We start from the raw sequence: 22,404 nt of genomic DNA, 5'->3' as shown, positions 1-22,404 counted from the left end.
TTTAAAAGAAGTCACAGATACACTGGAAAGCACTATTAGAGAAAAAGACTATATTAGCAAACTCACATCCACAGAAAAATTCATTTCTCTTTGTTTTATTGGCAAATTCAAGGATGAGGAAAGAGCGGTTATTGTTTTACCTTGGACCACAAAGTTTACTGCCTGTCTTTCTGCCTGAGTCCTCAGTCTGTAATCCTTTGCATTAATATTTGGCAGGGGTCTTCTGCGTCCCATGATGGAAACCACATATCCTTTGGTTTTATGAAAGAGAAAACAGGCACAATGAATAGGATAGGTAAATTGGAAGTAGAGTAAGTACATGAAGTACAGACACATTAGTGTGCTTGTACACTACACAATAGGGTGTGGGGCCAGAAGGGACCTTAACGATCATTTAGTCAACCTCTTCATTTTACAGGTGAGGAAAGTAAGGTCTGAAGAGTGGAAGAGATGAACTTCTCTCTTCCCCTCCCACTTCATTAGTCTTTTTTTTAATTGTTAGGAAATCTGTTCTTACATCACATCTACATTTGACTCTTTGCAGTTCCTATCCACTGCTCTTAGTATGTCTGTAGAACAAGTATAACCCTCATTTACATGTTAGCCCTTCAAATACTTGCAGACATCTATCATGTCCCCCTTACATCTTCCCTTCTTTAGGCAAAATATTCTGTTTTTTAACCATTCCTCATATGGCACAATCTTGATATCAAGGCCCTCTGCCATCCTGGTTATCTTGTTCTGAATGTTCATAAGCTCCCATGGGCTCAATTATCATCTCTATGCAGATGATTTCCAGATTTATACATCTAGTCCTAGTCTCTGACCTGAACTTCTTCAGTCATGCATCACCAAATGCCTTCTGGATATCTCAAACTGACTGTCCTGTAAGCATCTCAAACTCCACATGATCAAAACAGAACTCATCTTTCCCCTGAAACTCTCCTCTCTGCTGAACTTCCCTATTACTTTTGAGGGTACAACCACGCTCCCAGCAATCTTGGTGGCATCTTTAACTCCCCATTTACACTCACCCCACATATCCAACCCATTCCTAATGCTTGTCATTTCTCCCTTCACAACATCCCTCAGATATGTCCCCACCAATTCACACCTGCATCACCTCACACCTCAATCACTGCAGTAACCTTCTGGCTTGTCACTCAGTTTTAAGTCTCTTCCCAATCCAATCCATCCTCCACTTACTGCCAAGGTGATTTTTTTTTTAAAGAATCAATTCTCAAACTTTTTGGTCTCAGGACCCCTTTTACACTCTTAAAAATTATTGAGGACACTCCAAAGAGCTTTTATTTGTGTAGGTGATATCTATCAACATTAGAAATAACATCTTAGTATTGTTATAAAAATCGTTTTGACCTCACTGGCTCTATCACACTTGTTTATATTATATGTCTTATCCTCTACCACAGGATTGGGACCTCTTTGGTCTAGCCTTCATGCATTTTTTGCCTCACAGGACTTTTGTAAACTAGTTGCATAAATTGCTGTCTTTTCATTGACTTGGAGGTCTTTGGAAAAAGAACAAGGCAAACAATAAGAAGACTGCCTGAGGCAACAAGAATGATCCCTTAGTTAATTGGAATTTTGATCTGGCCCCTACCCCATTTTCCTGACCTACAGATAGAAAATTTTTCCTCATTCTGCAAAAAAAAGTAACCAGTAACAGCATGCCCCAGGGATGCATAGAAGCCAATTATAAACAATCACAGGAAGATGTTGGAAATACTCTTCAAAAATCAAAAACGTTTCCTGAGAAACGATTACTGTTGCATTTCCTCAGGAAACCAATTTTATAACACTGAACTGTTCTTTACGATGAGTGATATTAGCAACTCCAAATCTGAAAATTTATTTCCCCTATGATTTGTGTAATTTCTATACTTATGACCATTGACTTTACAGCTAGAAGGGAGACCATCTATTCCAAACCTTACTTTTAAAGATGAGGAAAATAAGGCCCGGAGAGGTTTGTGACTTACTAAAGGTCACTCAGGGCATAAGTGGCAGAGCAGGGACTCAAACCTGGGCTCCTAATCCAGCATCCTTTCTATTATCATGTGCTGCCTTTCTTGCTCTAAAAACTTTTTAAAAATTCTGAATCTGACAAGCACCAAACAAAATGAGCATTTCCATATATACTACAGAATAGAAGAAGGGGCCTATACATGAAACTGTGAATCTCAATCATGTAGAGTTTTCAGTATGTAACATTCAAAGCTGTCCTGCTTGCCTGTGATTCCTTCAAGTCTTCTCCCTTGTGGAGAATAGTCTAACTGCCTATTTGTTCAGAGCACCACTGCTGTGGACCTGGAAGTCATCTTAAAGGCATCTATGTAGTCTAGCCTCCTTATTTTATAGATGAGGAAAACAAAGACTATAGAGGTAAAATGACTTGTATTCAAATCTCAGTCTTCTGACTGTCAAATCCAAAGCTCTTTCCATTATACTATAACTACTTTCCCATAGGCGTAAATTTCAAAGAGACATTTTTGGGGCAGTATAAATAAGAAGATCCTCACATTCAAAGCTATCTTAAAATGGAATTCCTTACATTGGTAGGCAATTATGTTTCCATCAGTGGAGATATTCAAGAAGAGGCTGGATGGTGATCTGAAAGCGATTCTATAGAAATGACTCATCCATTGGGCAAAGAGATGCCCTGTTTACCTTTACAAAATAGAGCTAGGAGCACTGGGGGATTGAGAGTCATAGAGGACCAGATTACAGGTCAAGGTAAGGAAAAACATTTCTAACAATAAAAGCTATCCAACCTATGATGTAGCTGTTCCTCATCACTGGAGGTATCCATTGATGATTCTGAATCAAGATCCAAATGAGAGATAACAAACAAAAATGCCAGCCTGGGTTGGTATCTGGGTTTCTTTAGAGCAACAAAATTTAAGGGGTTGAGACAAAAGTGAGAAAATGGTTACAGAACTGATGATTTAGGGTGTGGAGGCAAGAGAGATGAGGTGTACCAGGGAACTGACAGTAGGTTCCTCTTGTACTCTGAAAGCTTCAGCTTTTAAAGTATGTGTATCCTACTTCTGCCAAGTGTTGACATACTTGTGTGGTTCTAGGAGAGATCTACCAGTCCCCTTCCTCACTTAAGCCTGTGAGCTCATTCACTCATTCATTCAAAAAAAATATATGAAATATCTATTGTGTAAAAAGCATTTTGATAAAAACCAGGAAAGACACAGTCCCTGTTTTCCAAGAACTTATTACATAATAAAGGGATGAGATATAACACAATTATAACATATAGTATTAGATAATATGCATTTTAGAAACATGCAAAATGTTGCATGAGGTTAGAGGGGGAAGATTTCCTAAAGGAAGTTTCATTTGAATTGGACTTCGAAAAATCTGTAGGAATTCAGTAGGTAAAGAAAGAGAGAGGACATGAACGCAAGGAACAGTGGAGAAGTAGAAAAAAGTATGCCGTGTTTGGTTCACGTTTATTTGTGACACTCGTCAGAGCAGAGAAGGAGCAATAGAAAAATCTGTTATAATTGAAAAAGGGCAGGAAAATAGGGAAGTGGAGAGGTTTAATTACCTTTGTGGTGGCACTGCATGATTGTTTCCTGGGTAAAGTCATGGATTTTCTTGTATTTCTGAAGAAAACTCTCTATAAACTGACTGGCTTGAAGAGCAGTTACGCCAAGACAAGTAGCGAGTCGTTCTTTGCCTTAATTATTGATAAAGAACAAAGATGGAGAAGACTTAAATGGCATTTCACACACAGTGATGCTGAACCTGTTTGCTAGTCAGGGCAAGAACCATTCTATTTAATTCAGAAACTGGATTTTGTTCATTCTCAGCTGTGTGTCAAGAAACAGGTCATTTGATTACTACAAATTACTTTGGGCACACCTTACTCTAAAAAAATTATAGAAGCCTAAAATAATAGATAGTCTCTAAGGTGTCTTCCAGCTCTATATACTAGGATCCTATAGGAATTCAAATGGAAAAAAAGACTAACATTGAACTACAGTGCCTTCTGCCTACATACTGATAAAAATGTTATTCTTAAAGGGGTTTTAGGAAGTCATAAATGGATGGTCCCTTTCAAAGGAGGATTAAGACCTAAATTGATTGTATGCCTTATTCCATATGTCTTGAAATAACTGATGGATGGACTTAGGATTAGAAGAGAGATCTCTTAAATCTCAGCCCAAATGATCTGCTTCTTAGACACAACTCAGAATAAACAAAATCCAATTTCATTTTTCAAGGCCTTCCTTTGGACTTAATTAAGATTGTATGAAATCTTGATGAATTTTCTTTGCTACTAGAAAATCTTTAAATATACCCATGGCATAACTTACATCTAAGTTTACTGAATATAGGTGTCAAGGTCTCCAGCTCTTAAACAGGCACTTAGGCTACTTTTAAATAAATGTCATATATCGACAGTCTTTGTGTCACCCTACAAAAAATATGCATAAGATTCACAGAACTCTCAAGACAGATACAATAACATATAAAGTGAATAAGGATGGTATAGTGGCAAGAGAGTTGGATTTAAATCAAGAGGGGTTTGGTTCAAATCCCAGTTTGGCCAATTATTAACTATGTGATGTTAAGCAAGTCACTTCACTAGATCTCAGTTTCCCCATCTGTAAAATGAGGGAGACAGGCTATATGACCTCTGAGGTCTCTTCTAGCTCTAAATCTATGAAAGCATTTAAATAGCCCATCAGCTCAGCCCTAGAAGAGAACTGAACTTGGGGTTGCTATTGTGGCTTAAAACCTGACATTCTGATGAAATTCCTCCCTCTCAAAGGGTCATAAAAATTGTAGTAGGATATTGTGGCTTAGACGTCTTCTTGAGAGTAAATATACTCTGGGGGCTGTTTAATATGTAATTTCCTTCCCATCCAATGTCATCACTGGACATCCCATTGGCCTTATTCTCCAAGTAGGATGATGTAGATAATCCTTCATCCCCTTTCCCCACAAGAATCATGATGCCTGAGGAAATTCACATGGCTCTAGAAGGTCTGACCTCAGAATTCTTCAACTTGGGAACACTTCCCCACCCCAACCTAATATTTTATTGTCACCCAATTACATGTAAAAACAATTTTTAACATTTGTTTTTAAAAAATTTTGAGTTTCAAATTCTCTCCCTCCCTTTTTTTCCTCCCCCCTCATTGAGAAGGCAAGCAATTTGATATAGGTTATACATGTGCAGCATGCAAAACATCTTTTCATGTTAGTCATATTGTGAGAGAAAAGAAAGACAAAAAAAAAACCTCAAGAAAAATAAAGAAAGTAAAGAAAATGTATACTTCAGTATGCATCCAGACTCCATCAATTCTTTCTCTGGAGATGGATAGCACTTTTCATCTTAAGTACTCCAGAATTGTCTTGGATCACTGTATTGCTGAGAATAACTAAGTCATTCACAGTTGATCATTATACAATGTTACTGTTACTGTATATAATGTTCTCCTGGTTCTGCTCATTTCACTTTGCATCAGTTCATGTAAGCCTTTCCAGGTTTTTCTGAGAGCATCTTGCTCCTCATTTCTTATAGCACAATAGTATTCCATTGCAATCATATACAACAATTTGTTCAGCCATTCCTCAATTAATGGACATCTCCTCAATTTCCAATTCTTTGCTATCACTAAAAGAGCTGCTATAAATATTTTTGTACATGTAGGTGCTTTTCTTTTTTGTTTTTTTATCTTTTTGCCATATAGACCTAGGAGTGGTATTGCTTGATCAAAGGGTATGCATGCATTTTATAGCCCTTTGGGTATAGTTTCAAATTGCTCTACAGTTGAATCAGCGTACAACTTCATCAACAATGCATTAGTGTCTCAATTTTCCCATATCCTTTGACCATTTATCAACTGTGGGACAACTCTTATTTCTACAAATTTAACTCAGTTTTCTATATATTTGAGAAATAAGAACTTTAATAAGAGAAACTTGCCATAATTTTTTTTCACAGTTATGATTACTAACAATGGATTTCCTTCCTTCCTATTTTCCCCGTTTATCCTTCTCCTTCCCTTCCTCTCTCTCTCTCACCCTGTCCATTCACAAAAGTATTTTGTTTCTGACTTTTACCTCACCCAATCTGCCCTCCTTTCTATCATTTCCTTCCCCCATTGTATTATCCCCTTCCCCTCCTACTTTGCGAGATAGATTTTTATACCCAACTAAGTGTGTATGTTACTCCTTTATTGAGCCAATTCTGATGACAGTAAGGTTCATATGCTCCCCCCAGCTCTCTCTTCTTCCCCTTCACTATAAAAGCTCTTTTACAACACTTTTATGTCAGATGATTTACCTATTCTTTCAGTCTGAAAATGGCCAAGCAGAAATTTACACATTTAAAAAAGCAGAATGGAGAGAAGAGGTGATTCCATATTTGGGGAGCTGAGATCAAAACTGAGCCGAGACCCTAAAGTAGGCACCCCAGCCACACATACTAATGCACAGGTCCAAAGGAAAAATGGAGATTATTGTCCAATTTGACACGGACTATTAATGATGACTCCCTCAACTAATGAGCAGAGACACTTTCGGAGAAGCCCCCTGGATTGCCACACATCCTTTCAACAGCCCTTCCTTCACCTCTCCTGAAGCCTAGAGCATAGAAAGCTGAGGCCCTATTCTTGTAATCAAGGTACTCCATCACACCAGGAGGAGACATTTCATGGTGGCCCACATTCTAACCATCACCAGAGCTCTAAATTCTATTTCAAACTCTGCAAAGCATCTATTAGTTTAGCTTTGCTGAAGCAGCATGCTATAGGATGACACTTCTATTTGTCCTGGCTCTCCAGTCTAATCCTTGGGCATTTTGTCTCATTGCTTTAGTTGCAAGTAGCACATTCAAACTATCACCTCCTATACTGGGAGCACTCTTATCACTTCCGCTCATGACTTCCTAGCCCTACTCCAACTCACTTCACCTTTCTCCTAGTGCATTCTAGGGGACCCTTTGGAGCCCAAACTCTATTGTCCACAAACTCCTCTAGAGCCTGGGGTCATCCCTACTCTCTTACTCTTCTTTTAGTACAGATAAAGAAAGTTTTCACCCCTGTCAGTCTGGCACCTTGGGAGAGTGTTTCTAGAGGGGAGTGGAGACCATTTGTAAACAAATGGTGAGTCATTAGCTATGATGTTTATGAAAAGGATAATTTTGTTGCTTTTAGCTGAGGCAGTTGGTGACACCAAAGTTTCCACCCCAAACCTTAGCATCTAATTTTTCCCATTGTCCCACATCCCTGACAGCTGGAATTACTGTGTGTCTGCTGTTGTTTGCTCAGGGGGGCTGGGTATTTGTGTCTTCTGTTTCAAATTGCTCCAGAAAGGGCCATATCATAGGGTCAGCTTGGCAGTAAGATAAAGCATTACCAAGCAACCCAAATGGAACTCTCTGATGTTCTGAGATTCGTAGAGGCCTTTCTGAAATGCCATTAGAACTTTCTTTTAAACCTATGAGGTGTTGATATGATGAAATAACTTATATAAAACTGACATTAAGTAGTTATAAAAGTTAGAACTATTAAAATTAAAGCTTAAGGGATAGGAAACTTCAAGGATCATCTTATTGATTCCCCTCCACAATATCTTTTGCACCCTATTCCCTCTTTGACATTTTCACTGCTGGCCCTTATTACCTCTTGCCTGGACTATGATAATAGCCTTCTGATTGTCTCCCTGATTCTGGTCTCTTTCTTTCCAATCTCTCTTCCACTTATCCTCCCAAATAATATCCGTAGGGAACATAACTGACTGTCATTCCCCTGCTCAAAATACTTCAGGGGCTCCTTATTGCCTCAAAGATAAGATACAAACTCTTCTGTTCGTCTTATATGGCTATAGACTCATACCACTTAATCCTCTAATTCCTATTATGTCACAGAAGCGATAACTCCTTTTCCTTGCTACCTCTTCCAACACTTTTACTGCCATCCTTCCAAACCCCTACCCCCCTCTCCTTTGATCCTTCCCTCATAATGTTCCTTCTGGTACCTTTTTCTCTTGTTAACAAGTCCCATTCCATCCTAGAGCTCTTTTTCCCCACAATATTCCTAAATTGTTTCCACAGAAAGCTGGCTTTCTATAGATGATACCTCACCCCTAGTCACTCCCTCCAGTGCCGGTTGCTCCTTTTCTCATGTGCCCAACTCACCGGGTGAGAAGGAGGAGCTGCTACATTCCTTGCTTCCTGTCAGCACCTTCAGCTCCTTCCTCTGCAGAAATTCTCAACAACTGGACGTATTTTCAGGTTAGCTCCATCTATCTGTATCACCCTGCTCAGATTCAGTTCAGTTCAACAACCAGCAACAGTGAGGCACTATGTAAGTGCTGGAGACGCAGACAAAAACAAAGACAGTTCCTCATATTCTGCTGCGGAAAATATACATACATACAGGGGAGTACATAGAAGACAGACACGAAATAATATGGATGGAAGTGTCCTAACTACTGGGTGGGTGGATGGGACAGATCAGAAAAAGCCTGGTATAAGAGATTACACTTGAGGTGAGCCTTGAAGGAAGCGAAGGAGTCAGGAGGAGGACGTCGGAGAGAACACATTTTGGGCACAGGGTAAGAAATAGTAGACGGAATGGCATGTAAGGGGAATGTCCAGTTTAGCTTGGAATGTAGAGTACGTGAATTAGGAGCCATGGGGTCTTTTTTTATATAGTTATTAAAAAGAGATTTACTTAGTCATAGCAGGAAGATATTCAATGAGGATATGCACTGAGGAGATCTTAAGCTGATTCAGCTAAGCAAAACTCCTCTGCTTGAGCTGCTTTTCAAGGCGTACCAGCCAAGCATCAGACAGTGCTTGGAGCTCCTGGTGGCTATTTTGTATTCAAATGTCCAGGAAGTAATCTTAATAGCATCAACCTTTAGTTTCAAGTCAATCAAGTCTTGAAGTTGTCTTAAAACCTTTTGGGGGTAGGAAAAAACCAGCTCAATTTGAATAGGGGAAAGGAGTTAGGATATTGCTAATACTACAGTTATTCCCTTGGTGGAATCCTTATGCTATTCTAGAGCAGTAGTGTCAAACCCAAATAGAAATGTATTCTTTTTTTTTGCATATTGACTTAGAAAACCACAAATTAACAGTATCTATGTTGTATTTTGTTAAACATTTCCCAATTACATTTTGATTGATTCTTCTGGGTACCCCTGTACAGGAGTTTTACACTGACACTTCTGTTCAAGAACACCTTCTACCATTTCAATGACTGTAGGGCTGTTACTGGTCAACCCAATATGGGTATTCGACAAGCATGGCAAATGCAAAAGCAAGAGAAAAAGAGAAATACAAAAACTAAAACATGCAAATTTGTTAAGAGAGTTTTGCTTTGCTTTTCTTTTTTATGTAGGGAGGAGGAAGGGAGAGAAAACAAAGGCTTGTTAATTGAAAAAAAAAAGCTACCAAAGAAAAAAGGAAAGAAATACTAAAAGATGAAAAGACTTCTAACTTGCCCTTTAGACTCTGGAGAATAGGATGCTTTTCAGAAAAAAAAAATTATACAAACCAAAAGCTATCATTAGGCTCATAGTCCCTGGTCAAGTAGATATTATAAAGGCAGAAAGAGAATATTTCAAGATCTAGAGGATTCTGCCAGGAAAATCCCCCAGCTTCAAAGATTCTTATGAGAATGAATAGATAAATCAAATTTATGTATATCATCATTATATATACCAGATTATCCACGAGTCCTCTTTTGAAGAAAAGAAAGTGCATTTTAAAGGAGCCTTGACATGAAGGCTGTCCTGAAATTATGTTTAGAAAATATGATCACCATACTTAAAAGAGATAAATGGATTAGAAAATTAACAGAGGATAAAGTGGATGGTATAAAGTAAACTAGACCAGATATGATGAGGCCTGAAAGGTACAAACAGAATTTTATAATGTGTTTTGGATGATTGAGATTTGAAAATGTGAGTTAGAGAGACATACCACAGAAGAAGGCTAAGTTAAAATGCTAGACTTCATATTACCTCTGTTGGAGAATTGCTATAATTATAATTGATACAGTTTTCCAAACTATGTCATTTCAGAACACAGACTATTGGAGCTAGAAAGGACATGAGATTATAGAGAACACTGGAAAGGTATTAGAACACAGAACATAAAATGTCAGAGAACATATTATTACAGAACATAGAATACAGACATCCAAGTTGGTAGGGAACTCCAAGACTATTTAATTTAACATCTTCCTTTTATGGAGTAAGAAACAAAGCCCCAGAAGGAGTAAATGACTAGCTCATTTACACAGTAAACTAGTAATAGAGACAGGATTAGAACACAAGTAGTGGTTTTTTCTTTGCTAAATTTATTTCAATAATTCAAAACATTTATTGATGGCTTACTATATTCAAAAGACTACATGAGGAGCTATTCTCACTTATGGACATGAATTTTAAAATATTAAAATTTCATTTTAATTCAATAACCTTGTTTTTTTAAAGGTCCCTACTATGCAAAAGACCTCTGATGAGTGCTGGGTATACAAAGACAAAAGTGAAAAGTCCCTGCCCTCAAAAGCATACCTTCTCCTGATCAATAACAAATATACAGATAATTTGGGAAAAGAGACAGCAGCTAACAACTGGGAAGGCTCCATGGATGAGGTGGCAACTGAATCACTTCTTCAAGGAAGTTAAGCATTCTAAAAGATAGATGAAGAGGAGATGTGCGGTCTGGCACAAGATAAGGCTTTTTGCAAGTGAATGGAGGCAGTAGATGGAAGTGTTTAGCTAAGAAAACAGCTTATTTTTTTAATATTTTTTTTTATTTTTAGTTTACCACACACAGTTCTACATAATTTTGAGTTCCAGATTTTCTCCCCTCCCTGCCCCCTCCCTCCCCAAGACGGCATGGAATCTCATATAACTACCGTGTATAACTTCGCATTGAATTAATTTATACACTAGTCAAGTTGTGGAGAAGAATTATGACCAATGGAATGAATCATGAGAAAGAAGAGACAGAACCAAAAAAACAAAACAAAAAAAACCCCAAAAACAAAAACAAAAGAGAAGAAAAAAGGCGAGCATGTAGTATGCCTCAATCTGCATTCAAACTTCACAGTTCTTTCTCTGGATGAGGATAGTATTCTCCATCGTGAGTTCCCTGGAGTTGTCCTTGCACCTTGCGTTGCTGAGAAGAGTGAAGTCTGTCAGGGTTGGTCCTCACGGAATCCATATATCTGTGGTTGTGTACAATGTTCTCCTGGCTCTGCTCCACTCGCTCAGCATTATGTCATGTAGGTTTTTCCAGGTTGTTACGAAGTCCGTATCATCCCCATTTCTTATGGCACAATAGTATTCCATTACCTTCATGTACCACTTATAAGCTAGTTTGACCAGAAGGTAAAGTGAAGTGAAATAAGGCTGTACAGGTAGGTACAAATCAGATTACAGAGGGCTTGAAATGCTGAAAAGGTTGTAAAAATCATGTAATTATTTCCTCTGATGCCAACAAGGCATTCACTAAATTTTACACATATTCTCAATGAAAAATTTAAAAAATTAAGCATAGAGGATGAAAAGATATAATAAAAGCCAAATCAAGAATTAACATATTTAATAAAGAAGAACCAGAGCCATTCCGCTGTGTAAGAGGCTAGGTAATGCTGCCACCCTCTTTCACCTTCTCCTCAACCTAGTGAAACTCTAATATCCTTCAAAGCTTGGCTCAAGTGCCATCTCCCCTCCCCGATCCCTCTAGTAGGAAATAAAAGAAAGTTTAGACCTCGATGAAACCCTAATAGATGAAAGGAAGACACAAATAAATGGAGAGTTATACCTTGTATTTGGCTGGGAAGACTAAATATAGAAAGCATGAAAATATCACCTTATTAAGTACACAAATCTACCACAATATTAATTGAAGTCCTTGCAAGATATTTTATAGAACTGGGTGCACAACTAGAAAAATTCATCTGTTAAGAATAATGGGACAAAATGCTGAAGAGTTTTTGCTCAAAAGGTAACAATGGCAGACTCAGCAGACCACATGTCACCAGGTGACAATTATTCATACCCACATAAAATCATAGACTGCTAGAGCCAGAAGCAGTTTCAGAGATCACTACATAGTTCAATCTATCCACTTGACAGATGAGTAAATTATGCCTGCTACACGTGGGGTGAGAGAGATCGAGTCCCTGCCTAATCTTGGTGAATTGCTATGGCTGGAAAAGTTTCTCCCCTGGAGGCCAAATTTTTGGTGATGAGCTCTCTGCATTTAGCTAGGCTGGGTATTAGAGGGTACACAGTCTATGGAAAGTCCTGTACTCCAAGCCTTCCTGGCTTGATAAGATCTGCCAGAATTTGCACTCCCCTGGTACAGCCTCAGAGAATTCAGCATCACCACTATGCCATACAGCATTCGAGGAGGATGTGTATAGAGTATGATTAATACTCTACTACAACAATTCTATTCTGGATTACTTAGGTTTGGCTGAGTATTTTTAATGTAGGTATCAGGATTTTTATTTCAATGGTATAAGGAACTTCTTAGCAATGCAGGTTGGTGCCTTTTATGCGACCTATAGTCTTAAGAGAGTTGGCCTGAGTATTGAGAGGCCAAGTGACTTACCCATGATGACAAAGCCAGAATGCATAAAAGGCAGGACTTGAACCCAGGTCTTCCTGGTTCCAAAGCTCTAATTAGTAGTTTAGTACTGCTATAGTCTGGATCACAAAGGTTTAGTGGGCTAACCTAAGAATAAAATCAGTCATTGGGATGTTGTTTCCAGAGGGTTCTGAGTTCCTCATGATGTCTACAAATATAGGACTTTAATGTGGAAGGGGACTAGAGGGAATCTAGTCCCACCTGCCACAATGTAGTAACTGCTTGTCCAGTTTCTCTGACAAGTGGCCATATAGCTTCTGCTCCAGCGCCTGTCTGTGGGAATTCACCCAAAGTAACACAGGCTGTTGTTGAACAACTCCCTTTTTTAGGAAGTTTATCCTTATTTTGAGCCAATGTGTCAGGAATTTGTGGAACAATTTATATACATTGAGGATTTCCTTTATTGTGCTTGCTTTTAAAGGTCATTAAGATATAGGGAACAAAACATAAATAAATTGTGTGACAATTTTCATTTCTACTTATAAAATGAACTGTTAAGAAAAATAGCTTTATTTCCCATAATGTTTGAGACCATGTCTCTCCCATGATGCTTAATCCGTGCAAGAGCCTGCAATGTACTGACATCACCAGCTGAGGGCTTTAGACGGTAAGCAATGCTCTACAAGGTGGAAGATTTTTAAAAAGGAGAGTAAAAAAGCGGAAGGGTTGGTTTTATGGCCAAGAGAGGTAAGCTGGAGCTCTGGTTGTCCAGGGAAAAGGCAACATGCGGAGCAGTATAATCAAAGCACTCGGGAGCCTCAGTGGCTCATCTGGACTGAGATAATGATGATGATGATGATGATGGTGACATTATTATGGTGACAGCACACATTTATACGTGTGGGATCTCATTTGAGCCTTATATCAACTCTATGCAGTTGATAGTACCGGCATTACTACTCCATTTTGCAGATGAGAAAACAGTTTCAGAGAGGTGAGATCATTCATTCATTCACTAACCTCCCTTAAAGTATTGGCAAAATATTCCCAGAGGCAGACGGCATCACACTACCAGCATCCACCCCTAGGGCCAAGTTCAGAACGGCTATGTCCCCCCTGCTCCCCACTCTGCTGGGAGGTTAGAAAGATTAAACGGGAATTAGATGATAACTCCCCTATGGCTCTGGAGTGTGTGAGGGCAGAAATTGTTCTGTTATTAGATTGCCTTATTTATTAAGTCTTTTTACATCTTAATTAAACACTTTTGTTATTAGATTTACGTATCTCTGGGCTGGTTCTGCAATAAGGTCACGCACTAGATAGAGACTTAGGCCGTGAGATGAATAATTATTATCCCCAAATAGCAACACTGAACTTGGGAGTAGTTAAGGGATATAATATATTTAAAAACAATTTCCTACCTGCTCCATACACCACTGAGTATACAACTCGCTTGGTCTGCTCCCTCTCCACATGTGTGACTTGTTCAAGAGGAATTCCCTTCCTGAGAAGAGAGAATCTTTTATCAGTTCCCGAGACACAACAAAATAGCATTTTCCAGGTATGTTCATGAAAATAAAAAAATCCTGCTGTCTAGACAGTACTGAATATAGTACCTGCATTTTTAAACATCAGCCTAGAAATCTACACTCATTACTTAATACAGGAAAGTTCTTGGTTGATCTACGGTACATAGCTTAAGTGTGGAGGATTCAGAAGGTGAAGGTAAAAATAGTTCATGGCACCCCATTCTTTCCAAGTTGGCATAAGAGACAAGCCGTGAGTATTTGCTACCTAACCCTCAGACTTTGGGAAAGCTTTGATGTTGTGAACATGTACTGATGCAGGCTTTTCTCTGTCCCATCCAAAGGGATTTGGATCCGCTTTTCACATCCCCTAAACCACATGCTTTGATGGAAAGACTCATCTAGTAGTATAAACATGGAATTAGGGATGAGCTCAATGTATAGGATAATCTAGGAATTAACCTAAACTGTCAACTAGCATTTGAACCAATTGATTTGTCAGACATAAAAGTTTGAACAATATAGTCCACATAGGACTAGGTGTAATGTAAAATCCATAATTCTGCTGCTTCTTGTCTGATACTACATACAGAATCTAGAGCTAGAAAAGATGGCAGATGATTAATTGCATCCCAGAGAGGGGTAGGTAAGTGCCCAAGGCCTGACAGGAAGTAGAGGGCAAGATTAGAACTCAGGTCCTCCAACTCCAAATTCAGTGCTCTTTTTACTGCTCCATACTAGTACAGGCCCTCAGTCTGCCCAGCCTTGCACCTTAAGAGGTCCATCAGCAAATACAGTGTGAGGCTTTATTACAGGCAAAACATTGTTAAAGTACTGTAGAAGAAACATGGCTAGTAAGAAGCAGAGGGGGCTTCCAATCTAAGCCTTCTGACTCTGAGCCCAGGGCTCTTTCTAGCACATCACAAGGTCCCTGCAGATAAGGGAGCAGAACCTGCCAAACCACTGGGCTCTACCCTCTACTTCTCTTCACTTTGACCCAGCAATGACACTTGAAATCACACCCAATAATGATACTTGAAAGCACCTTTTATACAAAGACGACTTTCCTATATGCTCAGTCTGTAGCCATCCCAGAATGCAGACAAGCTTTTGCTTCAGGTAACTTCAATATTCATTTCCTCTCAAATAAAATAATCATCTCCTTCTGTCCTCTCCTTACTGGCTAATAAATTCAACTTCTCTTTTGGTCTTTTCCTTTGGCAAGGGCCTCCTCAGTTGAGCTCCTATTTACCTTGCCAACTTTACTCCCTTATGTGGAGTTTCTGTTCTGTTAGGAGCCCACCTACTTGGAAATCCCTTGGCAAGACCTGAGCTACAATTGACATCAAGTCATCTTCTAGCTTCTTGGAACTGATAGGGAGGGGTAAGGGGAGGAATAGCATAACTCACTTTTCTAGACAGCACTCTGTACTCTCATCTTACAGATGAGGGGACTAAGACTCAGAGGAATTAAGTGAATTTTCCAAAGTCATACAGCTAATAAAGGGCTCAAACCGAGGTTGTAACTCCAAGTCAAGTGCTCTTGTCATTACATCAGGTTACCCCAACTGGCCTAGTCACTATTGCCTTAACACAACTGCTTCAGTGCTTTTGCTTCTGGTATTTTCCCTCCAAAATTGTCTAAGTCCTCCCTGTCCCTCCTGGCTCAGGTCAAATCCCACCATTCCTATAAACTCTTCCCTTTTCATTTTGACTTTCTTCCTTGAATTATTACAGCTTCAACTCTGCTGTCATCAGGCACTTGGCATAAATAATTTTGTAGTACTGTTATTGTTTTGTTGTTGTTGTCGAATGAATGAAAGAAAAAACATTTAAGGGTTCATCATATATCAGGCATTGTGCTAAGATCTGGGGGTACAAGTACAACCAAGTGAGATAGTCTCTACCCTCAAGGAGGTTATATTCTAAAAGAGGAAGATTTCATATATAGTAGAGCACAAGTTGGAAAGAGGGAGGCATGGCAAATGTGGTGGCACGGCTTGGAGATGGCCATGAAATGGTATGATAGGTCCAGGACCATGTAAGATAAGGTGAAAGATCACCAATCAGAGCCCGGAGTCCTAGGGGTGGGAATTTGAGTTCCGGTGGGAGAGGTTGAAGAGAAGGCCAAAGTGTAGACACATAGGTTGGAGATAACCAGGAATTGGAATGGTGTGCCTGGGACCCACCATTTTATTCATATGCCCTGTCTTCCGAGACAAGAGCCACCTCTTATATATCCTTGTTGACCCAAAGGCAATTTATAAACCACAGATGAAACAACAGCAGATCTATAGCACTTCAGGGTTTACAAAGTACTTTCCTTATAACAACTCTGTGAAGCAGGCAGTACAAGTATCATTGTCCCCATTTTAAGGATGAAGTAATTTCTGAAGTTAAGTGACTCGCCCAGGCTCACAAGTAGCTAGCATTTGAATTGAGCCTCTCTCTTGACTCCAAATCTATAGCTTTTTCCACTTCCTGGGGATGTCAGTAATAGGTTGACCACGAAGCCTATGGCAGAGCTTTGCCACCTCCAACACCTATCTAGTGACCAAGAGAAGGCATTTTCTTGACTTAACAAATATCCTCCCCACAGCTTTTTGCTCCACTTTTGAAGAGAGCTGACTCATGGTGTTCTCTAAATGGGAGCAGATGGCATAAATAAAGCTCTCTCTTCTCAGATAATGATCCTGAATTAGCCAGAGCAGAATACCCAAGAGAAAACAAATGGTCTAAGAAAGTGTAGTGATGCATTTAGGCTGTCTGTACAACTACAGGTAAACTTTGAGCCATGGAATGAACTGTTTTGTAGTGGCATGGGGTAGAGGGGAGGACATTTATAGCTATGACCCAGGGTGGGGGGCTCTTTGTCTTGGTGGGGAAGGTAGGAGTTGGGAAGACCATGATCTTGTCAAAATGTTTGTTTCCTGCTGATGATAGGAAAAAAAAAAACTATCAATAGCTGGGGATTGCTTCATTGGTTCCTTTCTTGCTTCTGGTCATTTGATCTGAGTACACTTGGAAGTTAACCATTAAGGGCCCAGCTTCAGAGACCCCTTAGTGATTACCTCAGGCATATCCAAGGTCACCAAAAGTTGAGACAGGATAGTCCATATGGCCCTAGGACATAGTGGAAACAGCACTGAGTCAGATTTCTTGGATTTGAGTTCCAGCTCTGACATTTACTAGCCATATGATCTTAAACGAGTCACTACCATGGGACTAATTGTACCGATTCTGACTCCTTTACTTGATTGAGAGGCAAGTGCTCCATAAACTACAAACATTTATATAAATGTGAGGGATGTGAGAGCCTCAGTTTCCTTATGTCAGAGGGTGTTAATAAAAGTGACACTACCCACCATCTTACAAGAGTTGTTGTGAGGAAAATGCTTACTCAACTTTAAAACAATAGAGAGGAAGAGGAGGAGGAAGAGGATGACGACTTCGTAGGCATAACAGTCACTGCCCTGAGGAGACACCAAGGATGCCCATGGCTGTGGTTGCTGACCCAGGCTGATGCGTAGTGCTGGTGGCCTGAGCTGGCTCTTGCTTGGTTTTTGAAGATGATTTTGGCACAGCAGTATTTTCAATGGGAAAATCCTAGTTAGATCCAGTTCATAGTTCAGTTGCAGGGTATTAAAGGTGGAGGAAAGTGGAAAGGGAACACGGCCTTGCCCTTGGGATGAAGAAGCCATTCAACTTCTCTGGGCCGTTTCCTCTTGTGTGTAATGAAGGAGTTGGACTAGATGACCTTTAAGGCCCCTTCTAGCTCCAAATCTGTGCTCTCTAAACAAGCTCGCATTCCCTCTGCTCCTTGGTGCTGCACAGATGTGGTGCAAACAGATCTAGAGCATCTGGGATCCATCATTATGGTCTGACTCCAACATGTGGGGGCCGGGGGACCATGCCCAAGTGACTTCTTTCTGAACCTCAGTCTCCTCGTGTATAAAATGGGCATAATCAGCCTTCTGCTACCTCCTTCAAAGAATGGTGTGAGGGGATTACTTGGCAAATTCTAAAGCCCCAGGACAGTAGGGTATGGTGGGTGTTACTGTGATTACTCCTTGCTCTGTTCTGCTGGTCTAGATAACAGGAAACGAAACTTGGTGCGGATGGTTTTGTTCTAATAACAGTAGCACTGTATGGCTGGAGGGGATATCTCCAGCCGAGGAAGGAGGAATCCCAGGAACATTCCCAGAGGCATCATTTTAAATTCTCTGCCTCCAAGGCACTACCCAGAATAGGCAGATGAGCCCACTTGTCTTTTGTGGCAGTCAAAAACAAAGACATCTCCTGCAGCTCTGCAGTGTAATGGTCTCTGTCCTTAAATATCTCACAGCACTTTGCACACTCCTCACACTTTCTCTTTATCACAATTAGTTGTGTCCTTATCTCTTCCCCTTCTTTTAGATTTAAGCTCCTAGAGAACAGGGATTGTGTTGCTTTTCAACTTTGTTTCTCTGGTTCCTAACACAAGGTTTAGGCACCCTCCTCTTGAATGGAGGAGATGCTTAATAAATATTTATTGAATTGAACTGAAGTGCGGAGGGCAAGGCTTGTTCTGACTCTCCTTTACATTCACTATTTTCTCAGAGTTGCACAGCCTTCAGGAGGCTAAGGCACTGGTCTTCAAAAATAAGTGTGTACCTGCTACTGAGCACTTGGTTAACCTGAATGTTTCATATGATGCCACACAAAGAAGTGTGGGGTTTTGTGGAGCCTCAGTGGCTCTGATCACTCAGTCTATCTCCCTTAGAAGTGAGCAGAATGAGTGAGTCGGAGAAGAGCTGCCACGTAAGTGAATGCAGCTGCTACTGCGATTTTCTGATCAGTCTTTTAGGACCTATAAGCCTTGCAGGAGCTGTCTGGGTGATAGTTATGGGGGCCCTGTTGCAGGGTTTCAGGCAGCCTGGATATATCTGCCTCCTCCTGGACATCATCAGACCCTCACTGAATCAGGAATGCCTGGCACCAGTAAGGGGAGGCCTTCCCACGCTCCCTAAGGCCCCAGTATGAGTCCTCTGAGAGTCACTTTCTGGGTTGGGGCTCTTTTGATTGTGTTCTTTGGCTCTCAACCTTTCCTCCTTCATTTTGTTACTTACTAAGTAGACAAGTACAAGGGAAAAAACAATGGTTCAGGCCAAATTATGCTATTTAGTAGGAAATACTTGCATGACAATAGGTCAAAGATATGAACTGATTTCCTCAGTGTTCTTTCTGGTAGAAAATAGTTGTCCACATAACCAACTCCATATGAGTGTCAGAAACAAACCATTCCAACTGGTACAATCCTACCACCTTGGATGAAAGGTCAATCAGTAAATTAAGAAGTGTTTTATCAAATAAGTAAATGTACCAGGCACCATGCTCAGTGCTGGGCATGCAAGAGAAACGAGGCACTTGTATTCTAACAGGCCGGGGAAGGACAAAATAGATGCATATATAGGTATAAGTAAAACACACAAAGCAACCAAGGAAGGAATAGTTCTGGAGAGTGACCAACAATATCTGTGGTGTGGGGATATCCAGGGGGAAATAGACCATAAGTATCTGCTAGGGATATTACATCTATGTAGATACCTCACAAATGCATACCTCCACCTGCTCAGAGGTTCAATGCAAATTTTCCAGCTACCTGCTGACCATCACCCTGTGGATAGCCCTTTGGCACCTCTAACTCAATATGTCTAAAACTCAACTCATCACTCCTCCCTCCCCCCAAATTTGTCCTTCTTTCCAGCTTCCCTATTTCTGCTGATGGCTCATCCTTCCAGTCATCCAGCCTCAAAACCTCAACCTCATCTTTTGCTCTTTTTTTTCTCCCTCACCACCAACCCAACATCACATGAGTTGCCACATACTATTTCTGCCTCTGTATCTCCTCTGTTCACTCCTTTCCGATGACACTATCAACACCCTGGTAGAGGCCTTCACCTCTTCTCACTTAGATTCCTAGAGCTTCTAGACTAATCACGCTACCTCTAGTCTCTACTCTGTCCAACCCATCTTGCCCAAGCTGCCTGAATTATCTTCCTAATGCATCGTTTTGAGCACAGAGCCAGGTTGAGCACCACATTTCATGACACTTGTCTTTTTTTTTAAATTCTATGAGGTATTTCCTTTCAGGTGTCTGATTGTATCTCTGGAGTGCACAGTTGCAGGTGGATACCACAGAAATGAAGAGAAAAGATATTCAAACACAGGAGGGATACATTATGTTACAGCTAAACTGAACTCTTTTCTGCTCCTTGTTCTTGTTCTGCCTTGCCCATCTCTGTGCCCTTGCTCATACGACAGCCCAGGACCGGACTAGGCTCCCTTTCCCCTTTGCATCTCCGCCTGTTCAAGTCCCTCCTTTAAATTTAAATAATTAGCTTAAAATTTCCATGATCCCCGTGAGAGTGACTTTTTCTCACCACCCCTTGTCTAGGCCTTTACTTTGTATTTTTCTTTCCCTTGAGGTTAATATATTTGTGTACCTGTTCTTTCCACTGTTAAATGGAAAGCTTATTAGCAGAGCCTATGCTACATCGACCTTTGTGTCTCCAGAGCTTAATACAAGGCTTTGGACACAGTGCCTAGCAATTGTTTGTTGAATTAAATAGAATTAAGTATAACGGAGGAAGGGCAGCTAGATGGCACAGTGGATAGAGCACCAGGCCTGGAGTCAGGAAGACTCATCCTCCCGAGCTCAAATCCAGCCTCAGACACTCATAGCTGTGTAGACCTAGGCAAATCACATAACTCTCTTTTAGTTTTCTCATCTGTAAACTAGGCTATAGAAGCAAATGGCAAACTACTTTAGGATCTTTGCCAAGAAAACCCCAAATTTGGTCACAAAGAGTCGAATGTGACAAACAAAAACGGAGAACAACGCCTACCTTCCCAATTACATCATCGTATAAGATACAAGGAGAACGTTTAGTAACTGTAAAGTGCTACGCGAATGTGTGATCATTATACTATTAAGGAATCTTCTTAAAACTCCAAATCCAGATCATTGGGACTCTCGAAGGTCTGAAAACATCAACGGCGCTCTCACGGACCCCAAGCTTCTCCCTGGCACTACACCCCATAGTGTCCCAGCGACGCCCGCCATGGAAAGCCAGTGTCTCTGAAGAATCCAGATTGGGACTCACAGGGCAGTAGAAGCACACAAGGCGGATGTCAGGGGCTGCGCACAGCGCCCATACACAGGGAGCGGCGAAGGGAGGTCGTTTTAAGGTTCGCAAAGCGCTTCACAGATGTTAGTCTATCCTCACAACCACCCTGGGAGCTGGCTGCTATTATTACTCCCGTTGTACAGATGAGGACACTGAGGCAAACAGTGATGAACTGACTCGCCTGAGGTCACAAAGCTACTTAGGTGTCTGAGGCAGAATCAGAACACAGGTCTTCCTGAGGCCGAGTCCAGAGCTCTATCCACTAAGCTACTTAACCACCTCCATCTCCGTGGAAAACAAAATCACTTTAGACCCTCTTGCAACTGTGGCTCTTATTCCCTTGCTTTCACGAGCTGTACAATAACTAGAAAAGGAAGAAATGTTTCTTGAAGGATAACTATTTTAATCTTTTGATGCAAGAAAGACAAGGGAAAGTGACCAAATATTTTTACTGTTCACCTCCCAAGACAGTTAATTAGGCTAAATGGTTTGCTACTTTATCTTATTCTAGATAAATCTTTGATGTTCTAGATTTGGGTTACGCGGATATATTTTAATTGTGATTTGTATGATTTAAAAATAACTTGGAATTATAAACTATATGACAGATGTATCAGAATAAAATGGTTCACGCATCCAAATTTTTATTTACTAGCAGAACTAACAAGCGAGAGAGGTAAGGACTTAATACAAGACAAATTTAATTTGGCCAGCGAAGGTTAGTTCAGAAACACTCCTTCCGTAGGCAATGAAGAAATGTTCCCTAGGTAAGGGAGAAGGCTGGTCAGGGCGCTTCCTTGATCATTCTGAGCACTTCTCTCCCTTAGAGTTTGGATACCTGCACTGGCACCTTAATAGCACCAACTCTCAGGGGTGTCGAAAGGATCGAATGAGACAATGACTGTAAAGTGCTTAGCACAGTGCCTGGCACACAGCGAGTGCATAGAAATGTTAGGCATTGTTACTATAGTTATTATTATTATTGTCGTTAAGGGGTCTCAGACAAATCCTGACGGGCTTCCAGTGACCGGGGCTGCCTCCAAGACGATTGGCTGCCTGGGCCTCAGGAAGACAGATTCCTGTGGGAGGAGTCAGCACTCTGAGT

General features: G+C 40.5%; 1 protein-coding gene across 1 annotated transcript in view; it reads right to left on the bottom strand.

Annotated features, from left to right (window-relative positions):
* The window catches only part of POLN (DNA polymerase nu), a 321,659-nt gene that overhangs the window by 57,727 nt on the left and 241,528 nt on the right, over positions 1-22,404 (bottom strand). Inside the window, exons 17-19 of the mRNA XM_036765083.1 lie at positions 14,026-14,108; positions 3,581-3,712; positions 141-251 (exon numbers count right to left, since the gene is read on the bottom strand). Coding sequence (XP_036620978.1) covers positions 141-251; positions 3,581-3,712; positions 14,026-14,108 — 326 coding nt within the window. The remainder of the gene's footprint in view (positions 1-140; positions 252-3,580; positions 3,713-14,025; positions 14,109-22,404) is intronic.

Source organism: Trichosurus vulpecula, chromosome 6 (genome assembly GCF_011100635.1).
Source record: "Trichosurus vulpecula isolate mTriVul1 chromosome 6, mTriVul1.pri, whole genome shotgun sequence".
Taxonomy (NCBI): domain Eukaryota; kingdom Metazoa; phylum Chordata; class Mammalia; order Diprotodontia; family Phalangeridae; genus Trichosurus; species Trichosurus vulpecula.
The sequence above is the reverse complement of the archived record's forward strand: the minus strand, read 5'-3'. Positions and strand labels throughout refer to the sequence as shown.